This window comes from Acipenser ruthenus, chromosome 17, assembly GCF_902713425.1.
Source record: "Acipenser ruthenus chromosome 17, fAciRut3.2 maternal haplotype, whole genome shotgun sequence".
Classification (NCBI taxonomy): Eukaryota; Metazoa; Chordata; class Actinopteri; order Acipenseriformes; family Acipenseridae; genus Acipenser; species Acipenser ruthenus.
The window spans coordinates 20,858,689-20,872,327 of NC_081205.1; the positions used below are offsets into that span (position 1 = coordinate 20,858,689).

Consider the following 13,639-nt stretch of genomic DNA (forward strand, 5'->3'; position numbering starts at 1 on the left):
AAATAAACCTGTTACGCCTTTACTTACCATACTTACCCATGTGTGTAACTCTGCAAATGGAGCACATATACTCCTCCATACTTATGAGGTCATCTAGCTGTAGATCTTGGCACTGGCCATGGAACCATTCACCACACCTCCCGCATTCCACCATCAGCTCCAGTGCAATCCTGTATGGTCTCCACATCACAGAAATGTACCTCTGGGAGGGGGGTTCTCTCACAGCTCGGGAAAGAAGTAAGAGATCCATCTACAAAACAAGAAAAAAGATGATCACGCATTTGCTTTTAATCATAACATAACTTACCTGTATCTCCACCCATGCAGAGTGTGAGGCTGTTTGCGATGGTAAACAGTCCACAGTCACTACATCCCTGCTGCTGCTGTACATGTGGCCACCCGATCCAAACTGTCTTTCCACTGTACTGCAGCATTGATATGACCTGGGAACGGAAATCATGGTTATTATTAATTCACAAAGAGTCAAACACATTTAAAGTACTTTCCTCACAGCCTATGTTACTTACCGTGACCCAGTGATTGCAAGACACATTGAGAATCTGTACAAATCCCTGAGACGATGAGCTGAAGGAAGTCAGCTGTGTCAGGCTGGTGACAGCATACAAACCTCCCACCTGTGGGTACAGTCTACGTAGCAGAGCCTGGCTGTGCTCCATCACCTCATCACCCCTCCACGTGTGCTGTCCAACACAATAAAACAAATGACTCCTAATTCTGCCACCCCCCTTCATTGAGAATGGCAGTCTTCTCTTCATCGGTCACAACCCTATAGAGACACTCTCCAGTCTTCTCAGGGACACACAGGTACTTACCTGACAGATAAAACAAATGGAAAGATAATACTACAGTAAATACTTCAATGAGTGGAGGTTTTTAAATGAATGTTTTTAAAAAGAATGAGCTAAAACCTATTCAAAAAAATCAGAACCACTGACAATACTGACATGTGGAAAACTGTCTCTGCCCTTTATAATGGTCATTTCTTAGACTCTTAAGTCACATAATTTATATATATTTATATATTCTTCTTTAATACAAATTCTGTTTTCTGGTACCCACATTTCTGCTATTAGTTATATATAGAGAGATGTTTTAATCTTTTAAAATTTGCCATGACAAGGGCACGTCAGAATGCTGGCGATTCACGTGCACAGCCGCACAGTGCTTCAGCAACACATAACACAGAGAGACAAAGGATCTGCCTGTAGGCCGTTGTTACAATACTATATCAGTCAACACAACCTGATCTCTGAAAAAAAAAAAAGTAGAACGATAAAGGTTTAATTACAGTACACTTTCAATTTACAGAACATTTATATTTGGTCTCTATCAATTATGATTTTGGGACACTGCAACTTTAAGACTTCAAGCGCTGTTTTGGGGACGTCATCAATCTGCGCTGCCTGAAATCCCTGCTAAAGCTTCAGAAACTTCAACGGAGAGCAGTATGTGCTAAGGGTAGGGGTACAGAGTAATAACAATACATTCATGGTTTATTTTCACATACTTCTAATATTAACAGAAAGCAGTTATTTTATTTCCTATTTGTTTAATCAAAAGCTCTTGAATGAATTCGGGGTCAATGAACAGCATCACCAACAATATGTATTGATTAGTATTATTACAAGTAGAGTAACTTCACGGTAACTTGTTGTCATGTATTGTTATATAGTGTGTGTGGTTAAAGAAACTATATTGTAGTTGAATTATACGCTTTGGATTATTTTACGAGTTAACACGCCGGACGTACCAACACTCAATCATTTGGAATGTAACTTGTTATATTTAATATTAATAATAATAATAATAATAATAATAATAATAATAATAATAATAATGACAATAATAATAATACATATACAGCAATAATAATAAAAAAAGGCCCCAGATTTGACCGTGCTGTTCAATACGTGTTAAAAAAGGTGTAACAACTGTAGGTAAACAAGGTGAATAGCCTCAGTTTAAAAGACCCATTGCTTCTCTAAATCAACGTGTGAACTTGGGATGGGCCTTCCTTCTGGGTATCAGGGTCATACTCGTGACTTAATTATTTTATGCTTGTGCAGTCATTAAAAAATCCTGTGAATGTACAACAGCTCACCGGGACTTCATTTTTACAGACTGTATGTCACTATAAATTGGTAATGTCTGTATGTTTGTGTGGTCGAGGAAAGGTTATATTACTACAGAATTTGATGACCATTTTCATTGACGCCATTTATAACAAGCAGCCATTCATCACCCTCCCTGCGCATGCACAGGTTACAGTGTCCTGCCTTTTAATATTTGAAACGTTATACTGCATGCCCGTAGCATTTTGTATAGCAATTTAAAGAGATGCCAAGAGTTGACTATCCCAGAATGAGACTTCCTGCCCCATAGAGTGAGATTTCCAGCAGGTGTGCTATGTTGTTGCTTAAGGCAGGGCCTCTCATCCCAACGGGCCAGGTTTTTAATCTAGCCATAGTTTATTTTAAAATGTACCCTGCATAATGTTGCATATGAAACACATAAATGTCTTAATTCATAGTAAAATCTAGGACATGTAAGAGTTATATGTGCAATGCAAACACGTGTAGATTTTTATATAAACAATTAGTTGCTGGTTGGATCAAAAACCTGGATAGTTGGAGATCCTTGAGGACCGGAGTTGATAACTCCTGGTTGAAGACACATAGTCCGTGGACAGAATAAGGAAAATACTCAAGAATAAACTGTTTTGATATAAATCAAGCAAAAAAGAAAACAGTTTTATCAATCCAACAATATGTTTATTTTATGTGTCACCTTGTCATAGAGATCACCCATTCAAAACACTTTACAGTACAAAGTCAAATTATTTGGCATATTACGTTTACAGCACAAGTGCTACAAATAAGCAATCAGATTTTAAAATAAATAAACGAAAAATCATATAATGAAATAAACCATAACCAAAACAATAAATTAAATGAATGTACAAATCAATAAATCAATTAAATTGAAGCTAACAAACCATAGATAAAGGACTCAGATTCCACATATTTTAAGTTTCTATTATTTTCACATGAATGTAGGCAAAGAGCTTAATGTGTATGAGTTTGGTACTCGACTTAGCCCCTATTGAACATAAGACCACATTACCAAACCACTACATAATTTTACACAATTGGTCGGCTGTGCTTGAAAGGGGGTGTTGAGGTCAGCATTGAGGCACACTCACATAGCTACAAGGGACATTTCTGAAGGTGCTAGCCAGCAAATTGATGACTAGGCAGTGCCTTCAATTCACAAAAATCACCTGATCCAATCTGTTTGTTGTTTTGTAGACCACTGATCCTGGGAGCATGGTGTGGAAGTGGTGCGATGGGCACTCCTTGCCGGTGCTTTGTGTGGGTGCTGGCGCTGATGGACTTTTGGCTTCAGGAGCAGAAGGTGGAGAGCTGACAGTGTGGAGTGACGAAGGGACTCCTATTGGTCAGCTAAAACTGGAGGGAGGTGATGATGTAACCTGTGCCACCTTCTCTCCATCTTCCCCGAACAAACTGTACGTCTCTCACGGGGAAGCAATCAGCATCTTGGACGCCAGGGCTTTGAAGGAACCTGTGGACCGTTTCCGCGTCAGCGAGGATGAAATTAACTGCTTGTCTGTGAATGAAACGGACAGCCTGATTGCAGCTGCAGATGACTCTGGGTCAATAAAGATCCTGGATCTTAGCAGCAGGAAGGTCGCCCGTTCACTGCGCAAACACACAAACATTTGTTCATCTGTGGCGTTCCGCCCCCAGCGACCTCAATGTCTGGTATCATGTGGGCTGGATATGCAGGTAAATGGATTTCCACTGAGGTTAATGTAGTCATATATTGACAAGGAAGATGAGTGCCAAACATACTAAGTTCAGTTATTATAAGATTACAATTTAAAAATGCCCATGTTTTGCTAACCCAGAATACAGTGGTTTTTGTTTACTATCGTTTACTTTTGTTGTACAAATCAACACTAATAAGGTAAAAAAATATATATATATATTTTCTAATTACTATATGCATAAACTGATGTAATCAATTTAATATGCATAATAGTTTTTAAAGCGTTACTGGCAATGTTACACAGTAATCCACAGCTCCTCATGTATTACTGCAGTTTTTTTTTTTACCCTTTCATAACATCGATGAATCGATGCATGGGCTTTTTTGGAGAACAACATATCGATAGTGAAAAATTAGACACCGCTCCAGCCTTAATGGTTAAAGGCTGTTTAAAGATACAAAAATGAACATTGTCCTTTGTATAGTTATGTAACCTTTGTACAGTAATATGGCCTTATAATCTGTTCTCATTACTTGTATATTGAATTATAAACTGTCTGTGCTTCAAGAAAGATGTTGTCTTGATGCAGGTGATGCTCTGGAACCTGCAGAAAGCCCGTCCTCTCTGGGTTCTAAACCTCCAGAAGCTGGGTGAAGAGGAACAGCAGCAGTGTGCGGGCCAGCTTTTCAACCCTCCTCTCGCGCATGCCATCACCGTGGCGACATGTGGCAACAGCTTTGCCTGCGGTTCTGAAGACGGGAGCATCCATGTGTTCAAAGTGGCGGGAACAAGGTTTGAGAGACAGGCAGGGTTCAAGGGTCACAGCCAGGGGGTGTCGCAGGTCCACTTTGTCAACTTCCTGTCCCATCCCCACTGGCTGGTGTCTGGAGGGAATGATGGGAAGGTCTTGCTGTGGGACGCCAGTGCAGGAAGTGCAACGGTGAGCAAAGAACAGGCCAAAGGAGGCCACAGGAGAAAGGCAAAGTCTGTAAAAAGCCAGAGTGCCAGTAAGGAAGGTGCTGACCACAACACAGAACTAGAAGTCATCGCTTTTTCACCAAAGCTGAGCATTAACCACGAGGAGAAAGTGAACTGGATTTGTCCGGCACAGCTGAAGGGGGAGGGTTGGATTATAGTGGCAGATCAAAGTAGCTCGTTGTCTGTTTATCCTATAACAGGCCTGTAGGATCGATACGTTTCTCCCCGTTGCTCCTTCAATATGAACCTTGCTGTGCTCCAGGGCCTCATATGGTCTACCAAACAACATTGATGGATAAAAACTAATTTTAAGTATGTACCATAAACCTTGTATTATCATGATATAAATTGTAAGCAGGGTAAAACCATTGGAAATCAGCACTGTGAGTTTACTAGTGGACTCGATGTTGTGCAAAACAAGTATTTTGATATTCTGATAAGTAATTGAAATAATATAGAAGCCAAAGTGAGTTTGAGTTTAACAGCAGGGCCATTTTCAGTGTTTTATTGTGTACTGCAATCCCATAACTGAAATAAACACAATCGCATTGCTTTTTAAAATCTGGAAAGAGTACAGTATTTTTCTCCTGTTGGTGGAACATTAACGCTTGTGCCCCTTTCAGTAGTGTAACTGTTCAGAGTTAGAAACTCACGCTCGCCCAAGGCGAATTAAATCTGATGAGGACTAGTTGATGTCTGTGTCTCGGTAGTCCTCTGGGCAAGTACGTAAAACAAATGTACACATATACTCTCACGTTCAGTCTTGCGTTGTCGGAGGACAACGCAGCTCTGGGCAGCTTACAGGCAAGCCCGCAGGCGCCCAGCCAGACTACAGGGGTCGCTGGTGCGCGGTGAGCTGAGGACACCCTGGCCGACCTAACCCTCCCTCCCCCCGGACGACGCTCAGCCAATTGAGCGCTGCCCCCTGGGAGCTCCCGTCCACGGTCGGCTGTGGAATAGCCTGGACTCGAACTGGTGACGTCCAGGCTATAGAGCGCATCCTGCACTCTAGCGAGTGCTTTTACTGGATGCACCACTCGGGAGCCAGGATGCAAAGTTTATCGTTTGAATTTACTGAAACACGTTGCATCTTTTGAAGTAAGTGTTAAGTCATTTTACAAAAATGTGTAGATTTATACTGGGTTACGACCCTGACTGAAGATGTCATAAGATGTCACTAACAAGGTAAAACAATAGGTCATGTTTAAATAAACATTTTAAAACTAATAAACAAACAATTACCATAATGAACATTATCATAGTATGTTGCTTAAAACTTAACACAATATATTCATAATAAAGTTGAGTTCTAATCTATAAAAAGTAACACGTTTAAAGCTTGGGACTCGCTGTCTGTAGCTTGGTGTTGTTTACATTATCGTCAGCATATTTTAAGTGATTGGAAGCTGAAATTAAAACACACTTTTTAATCACTGATAATAGGTGCACAGGAGGTGATTCTGTGAGCGCTCCGAGGCTCAAGCAACAATGGAGGAAAATAAGATCCCGCAGAGTGCAAATCATCTGTTCTGTCAATATGTAGTGTGGGTGCTTCACAAGCAGAACTGTTATAGCAGTGTTTTAAAAATATAAAATCAATTTATACAAAGTCTCCCAGCTTTCTTGAAAAGATCTGCGTTTCCCTCGTTTTTCTTTTGTATTTGTTATACTCTCATTAGTATCTAAGTAGATACAGCGTCCGTCAGTTCTGGCAGATTCTACTGTACTTGCTGAAGCGGTTTTCTCCCACTGCTAATTAAAAAAAATATATATAAAAAATTAGCCACCTAGCTAACAATTTCATCCCGAGGGCTACAGTGAAATGTACCTTTAAATTGGGACTTTAGTGAAGACTGCATGTGTATGTGAGTACATTAATTATTGTAGATGATAATTAATAGCCAGCCAGCATTTTTGTAAATAGTAACACATGTAATGTACAATAAAATAAACATTTTACTCGTGTCATCAATGTCAGTTTCAGGCGGAGGTGAGAATTTTCCTCTGTCATCCTGTCTGGTGCTGTCAGTGTCAGTTTCTCAGCACACAGTACAGATAGTCGCTCAGTAACGAGGTGCAAACAGATGATTGATTGATATGTATGAGCATTTACTACAAAGGTGCTTTGTTAAAAAAAAAATGTAAATCTAAATTTATAACGGTGTTTATTTTTTAGCAAAATAAAATCTAAGCCTATTTTTAGGGACCCCAACTTTTTGTTGTTTATTCCAACTTAGGCACTTCACATAAAGACTACTAATTTTAATCAGGACTACCAGGTTTCAAAAGGTGCTAGTCCTTTGGACTAGTAGCACAATATTGTTAGTTTCTAACCCTGCTGTTGATGTAGAATGTGTTGCATTGTATTTTGTTTTATTCTTTTTTTCAATGTACTGAGAACTTGTTTATGTCATACTTATATTTTAACATGTGCATACTGTGAATATGGGCAGTGGTGAGTACGTTTGAATTTACAGCCATGGTGAGATATGTATGTCACTAACATGCTTGTTTCCCCAGTTTCTCTGGCACTGCGGAAAACGTCTGCTAGTCAAATGGTTAAGCATAACAAGTTTGGACTAATAAAGTGAGGATGATGTTTGAACACACTGCAGTCACATAGCTCAGGTCTGCAACTGACGTGCAGGAATTCTTTTTCTGCCCCAACACTTGGAGCTGTCAGCTCGGGGTCAAGGTCAGCCTCAGTGATGTATATCAAGCAGGGTTCATATCGGTGCTCGACAACCTTGAAAAACTTCAGGTATTTTTATTTTTTTTTATTTTTTTATTTTTTAAACCTCATCACTGCAACTTACTTACCGGTTAGGATGACTAAAGATCAACAGAAAACCTTCTTTAACCACTGTCTCTTCTCCTGGTCCAGCCTGGGAAGTCTGCCTGGTCTTATCGCGTGTCTGACCAGTAGGGGTTGCTGAAAAAATCAACAAAAGTTCCTGCTGAAAAGCCTTTGTGATATTACTTTCTGTCTCAATTCAATTGCTGTTGTGCCACATGTTACAATGACAGGGTTAGCAGTAGGTTTTTCAACTATATGTGGTTGTAGCTTGGGGGACTAAATAGCTAAGAAAGATGGTCAAATAGGGTTAGGATTTCACCCTCTGCAAATATCTTTTCTTTCGAATATGGCTTCGTAATTGCTGTAAAATGTGTGAATTAAGATGTCACCTCGTCGTGACTCTAAATGCTTCCCAATAATGACATGCCTTTGTCACACAAGTGATACTTTTATGTCTGCTGAAGGCTCTAGACTTCCATGCTTACTGCAATAACATTGTTTTTGAATAGTGCCGAGAAAGATTATCTCATCGTTCAAGATCATAGTTCCACTTGTGCCAGCATTTCATTGTAGTGAGCTTTAGCTAAAAATATAAGAAGCTCCCACAGCAAAATGTTTGAATTTATTGGAAAGTTTTATAACAGAAACAACTGCACAACTAAGACATTATAAGCTGAAAGAATACAATAGGCATTTCTGTTTAACAGTGTAAGTCATGAAATTATTCTTAGTTCAGTGCTGTTTGTCTGGTGTTGAGTTTTGACAAATTGCTTGCCCTATATTTCAGAACAGGTCTACAAAAAAAAAAAAATGTTATGGTCATGCATAACAAAATAAGTGTCAAACTGTTACAACCAACTTACTTGGAGAAGGTCTTAACAGTGTCCCCGTTAGAAGTAATGGAAGTCCTGAATTTTCATGATGTGCGTTCACATCTCCTGTGCTAACTGCAGCCCATGAGGAGTTCAGAGTCAATTCTGTGTGATACAGGAACAATGTTGAATATGTATGTTTAGTAAAGTTTTCAACAATGTGCTGTCCTGGTGGGAAAAAATAAATAATAATAATTGGATATTCTCAACTGTACTGTACACTAATAAATAATAAAGGAACTCTCAAAACGGTCTGGAGATGAAGTCCTGCACCGTGGTAGTACAATCATAGCAGTGAATGACATGGGAATGCCAAAGGCACAGCATGATATTCTGGATTGAGACCATAATACCTTGTGTGCAGCAGGGATCCAGTTGAAATACATGGCCCTGACAAATATTGTGCATAGACTAAAAAGTCTCTGTGAAATAAGATAATAAATTGTTAAACCAGAAGTGTAAAACAGCTGATTCTAATATCTAAAAAAAAAAAAAAAATAGGAAGGGTGATGCTCAGGAAACATTTTCATGCCATACATTTTGGAATTAAGTAATCATCTTTAAAATTGGGTAAACACACACTTGTCTCTTTTTTTATTGTTTATTCAGTTGATGCAACTGATTTCCGACCACTTAAGAGGGTGAGTTTTGTCCTTACTCTAGCTAATTCCAATCGGAATGCAGTCACATGCAAGGCATTATGGGTAACTGCAAAAAGTTGGTTGTTCTTGTGCTGAAGCCTTTCAGCGGATGTAACTGTATGCTTCATGATTGCTGTTGTCATTATCTGACCCAGAATAGAGGAATTGGCTGTTTGAAAATGTCAGGATACAAAAAAATGGATCAGATGAAGATGCATCTATAATAAGATTGAATGGTCTGCCCTATAAAGACTTTAAAACAAAATGTGGTTGTACACTACATGCAGGACTATTTTTGGAGTTTACAGTACTGCTGCAGGGATCCAGCCATTCCAAGTGTAACTTGACCCTCCTTACAGGCTAGATGTTGATCCATCAACCTGTCCAGAACCGAATACAAAGCAAGAATTGCAGGACTATTGCACTTACAGTAAACCTACTGAAGCACCCTTGTAAATGAACTGTTATTGACATGTTACCTGTCCTTTTAAAACTTTTTGCTTTCTCGTGTTTGATATGTAACTTGCTACATTGTCCTACTTCCTCACTAAAGTGTCTTTGTTTTGTTAAATTGCATATGCTGGTATTATCATGAGAAAAACCAGAACCACTGATGCCATGGGATACTTTTAGAGCTAAAAATCCATTGAATTGAGCATGCTATCTTTGCTTTATAGAGTTTTATTATTGTTTTATTTTCTGTATTTTGATATGAGCGTGACTGTAACTTGGCCTGGAACCTCTGCTGGTATTAGATTTGATAGTATTTGTAACAAGTGAATATCAATTAATATACAAAAACAGCTTGTTTTTATTTTTAACTACAACAGGGACGCCAGTGTACACGTCAGACTGTAAGCAGTTATTCTCTTCATGGCGAGTATCTTTCTGGTGGTAAAGTGAGGGAGATTGCAATGCATTTTTGTACCTTTGCTTGGTTGGATACATTGGTAGATGGCGGACAGCTGTGGTAAAGGAGAGGAAATAGCTTTGGTTTTGTCACATGAAATCACACCTCCGTACACTAACTTATACAAGGAAGCAAAACTTTAAACATCTACAAACAATGCTATCTTTCAACCAAAATCTGGCATTGCCACTGGAAAATACGTTTTGTGTTGAAATCTCATGCAACTTCGTTCCAGTGTCAATTGAGTAATTCTATTTTACCTTGCTGTGTAAGGTTTATTGTCAATAGAAAATGTTTTAATTTTAAAAAATCTGTCACTTACGAAATCTTGGGATTTTGTTCCTAACAGAGCTCTTTTGTGCAGACCCCCCCCCCCCCTCTCCTGGGGGGCTTTGAAAGGTACTTTCCCTAGGGTATGCTTCTGGGAAGGAAAGGGCCTGGCTCCAGTCGACAGCTCTCTGTACAAATCAGAAAATGTTTCAAAAGGTCACAGGGTTTTTCTCCTTGTCTGGTACAGACTGTCTCTTTATCCAAAGTAAAAACATGAATATACAGACTTGCGTCATCTTTAACAGACTATGTATTTGATTGCTACTCAAGTTGACCTGCACAAAATTTTTGCATCGTTGTTCTGATTGATTGCTTGTGGTTATATGGCTTTTATTTTTTGGGGGGGGGGGGTGCTTGCGAAGTTAGTTCTGATGAAAGGGGGGTAGCTACAGTCAGGCAAGGTGCCAACACGTGTCATGACACCTTCCCCATGTAGCCCTGCACTCCTGAATCCTGACCTGAGCACCCCCTTGTTATGCTTAACCATTCAGACTCAGTGAAGACTAACAATTGTACCCAATTGTGTGGTAGAATGAAACATTCAGATTAGTTATTCTTCCTTTTCTTGCAGATACTGTACTTTCTAAACCCTGATATTCAGTGAAGTTATGGCTGTAGGCACTAATCGCTGTTACTCCTCCGAGTTTCTCCTCACAATAGCTTTTTGCTGGTACGTTTTCATTAATCTGTTTGCACAATTTCAATTGCTAATATCTTACAAACTATTTGAGGTGCATATTTACCATGTTCGGGCAAAATCTAACACTACCATTTACTTTGACATGTGACCTTAGATGGCTTGACATCTAAACAATTGTCAGTAAATTAGATTTATATTTTAGACCATAGGGCACAGTAACTTTAGACTAAGGGATACGGGGCAGATCATTAATTATCACTGGTCCCGTCTCCTGAGGGGAAGCATATCAGGTGTTTAACTGATATGAGTGGAAGCAGACACATTACTCAATAAACTTCATGGCTTGCTAAACCACTGACTCAACCCCTTCCCTTGCACTATGAAGAGAAAATACACATGCCAAAGGGAAATATATTTAGTTATTTTAAACATGATAGATCTACAGTTAATAATATTTTATATATGGTCATAGCGGCAGGAGTTTAAATAACGAATATGCTTAAAAGATTATATGGTTCTCTAATGTAGACCATTGCACAATAATTGGGATACTGTGTTTATTTTTTTAATTCTTCCCATTCTCTGAAATTGTCAATTTTGTTTTTCAGAATAATAAAAAAAAAAAACAATGATACACTTAGTTTGGCAAGTAACTGCTCCAATGAGAGACTTGTTTCCATTGTTCGAGTCAATCACTGTTATCTCTGCAGCCATACTGTACCACCTAGAAGATCTTGTCAGACCTAAAGCTAAGCAAGGTTGGGCCTGGCCAGTGCCTGGATGGGGGCTCTCCTTGGCAAATCAGGTTCCTCCCTGGTGATGTTGGTGGTAAGTAGGGACAGAAGTGCGGGGGGCCCTTTCCCAAAAACAGTGACATTCAGCTGCTTCGGGTCCACCTTGACGTGTGTTTCCCCAAACCCCTTGGAAATGGTTAGTATTGCAGTGTCGCTGGGTAGATTTAGCTTTCTAGAATGTCTAAATGATTTACACTTATTTGAAAGTGGGATGTGACGGAAGATGCTAATGTGTATTCTAAATGTAATTTGTAACTTCACAACAGTGTCAGAATATAAGTTTACTCAACTATGTTCATAAGTATTACCTTCTGAACCTCCATGTACATCTCGTTCTTGTGACCCCCCCCCCCCCCCCCAAAAAAAAAAACACACATTGGTAAACTCAAGTAGAAGTTCAAGAATGTTTGGAGACATCTGTTTGAGATTTTTGGTCCTATAATTCAAAGTATATGACTTTTAACAACACTGCAGTATGCAAATGTTTTGCTTCTGTTGCATTCACAGTGTTGTTTGGGTAAAGGTAGCCTTTTTTGTGTCATGTCTATCCCTGACAGATTTCATCAATGTTTCCTTGTCACTTCACAGCTATGTGCGAGACAGTAATGCGATGTTGCATTTCCTGTGTGAAGTACCGGTAAGCCCATCAGAATTTTTGGCAGATAGGTATTTATTACATTTGGTTATTTCCCCCTCCTACTATCCCGGTTCGCTGCAATGAACCTAAACTAGGAACCAATCCAACATCCGTCACCTCAGAGTTGTTTATTGAGGCATTGCAAAATTTTGGAAAATACAAACTAGCTTTGTGTGAATTTCTGTTATAAAATATACGGTCATGTTTTATTTGCATTGCAATTGCAGACTCCCCAGCAGACACGCAAGCTAGTACAGTGAACAACACAGCAGCTTCTTACATATAGGTAAACTAAACACAAACTTTAAACCGGTCCAGAAACTGTTTTAACGTATTGTGTGGTTATGTAGGCTGTACAAAAGGTTTTTACTTTCCTTTATTTTCTGTGTAGTCTACATGTAAATGTGTCCTTATCATTCATTCGGTGGGGTGTATTCAATTGATCCGCCAGCATTTAATTCTAAATTAGGACCAAACATGTACTTGTATTTACTTTGAAAGACTGAAATGCATTTAAGAGACTCACAAAGCCTGTTAGAGATGTTGCTTTTGTCCCCTTCTTTTAATGATTTAAACAACGGCTGTATTTAGATCCAACACATGTTTTTTGATCAAATTAATAGTCCTCAGTATTTGTTTAAACACTAATTATGTTAAAGTTCTGAATCTGAAACCTATGGCTCAGCACTTTTTAAAACCAGCTTAAGAAGACAGAACAGATCAGGGGCAATTTTTTCTGATAGAAGAGGTTATCAGTTGATAAGGAATTTTAGTACAGACAGGCTTTATTTGGCAGGGCGACATCTGTTTCACATCAAAACCTGCAAGGATAAAGAGTTTGCACGCAGCCACTCTTCATATTCATAGAAAAAGGAGCGGTGGACCATACATGTTTAACACGTAGAGCTATCAATCTCATAAACAAAGCGGATCACTATGACCTACACACCAACTGCACAGTATATGAAATGTGTAAGTGACATGTATGTATATATGGATAGACACTTCCATATGCTCCTAGATTCTGAAACTCTTAATAACTTGTGGTAAACAGTGCCAGTACCAAGTTTTAGTACGTTTGGATAAACAGATCTTTAGCTATGTGAAAAAATGTAAATGTGACTTAGATGTATGCACGTGGTATGCACAGTTGGACTGGCGCTCCACTTATCCAGATCCTGATGCTTAAACACAATCTGGACCCTAAAGTCCTCAATAACTATAGGCTA

The 13,639-nt window shown here is 39.1% G+C and overlaps 1 protein-coding gene across 1 annotated transcript; it reads left to right on the forward strand.

The window, feature by feature from the left end:
* Positions 1-1,206: 1,206 nt before the first annotated feature.
* Positions 1,207-6,229, forward strand: LOC117423386 (WD repeat-containing protein 53-like). Its single transcript, XM_034039059.2, has 3 exons — positions 1,207-1,479; positions 3,330-3,827; positions 4,401-6,229. The coding sequence occupies exons 2-3, from the start codon at positions 3,348-3,350 to the stop codon at positions 4,995-4,997; spliced, it is 1,077 nt and encodes a 358-aa protein (XP_033894950.1). The 5' UTR covers positions 1,207-1,479; positions 3,330-3,347; the 3' UTR covers positions 4,998-6,229.
* Positions 6,230-13,639: the final 7,410 nt, after the last annotated feature.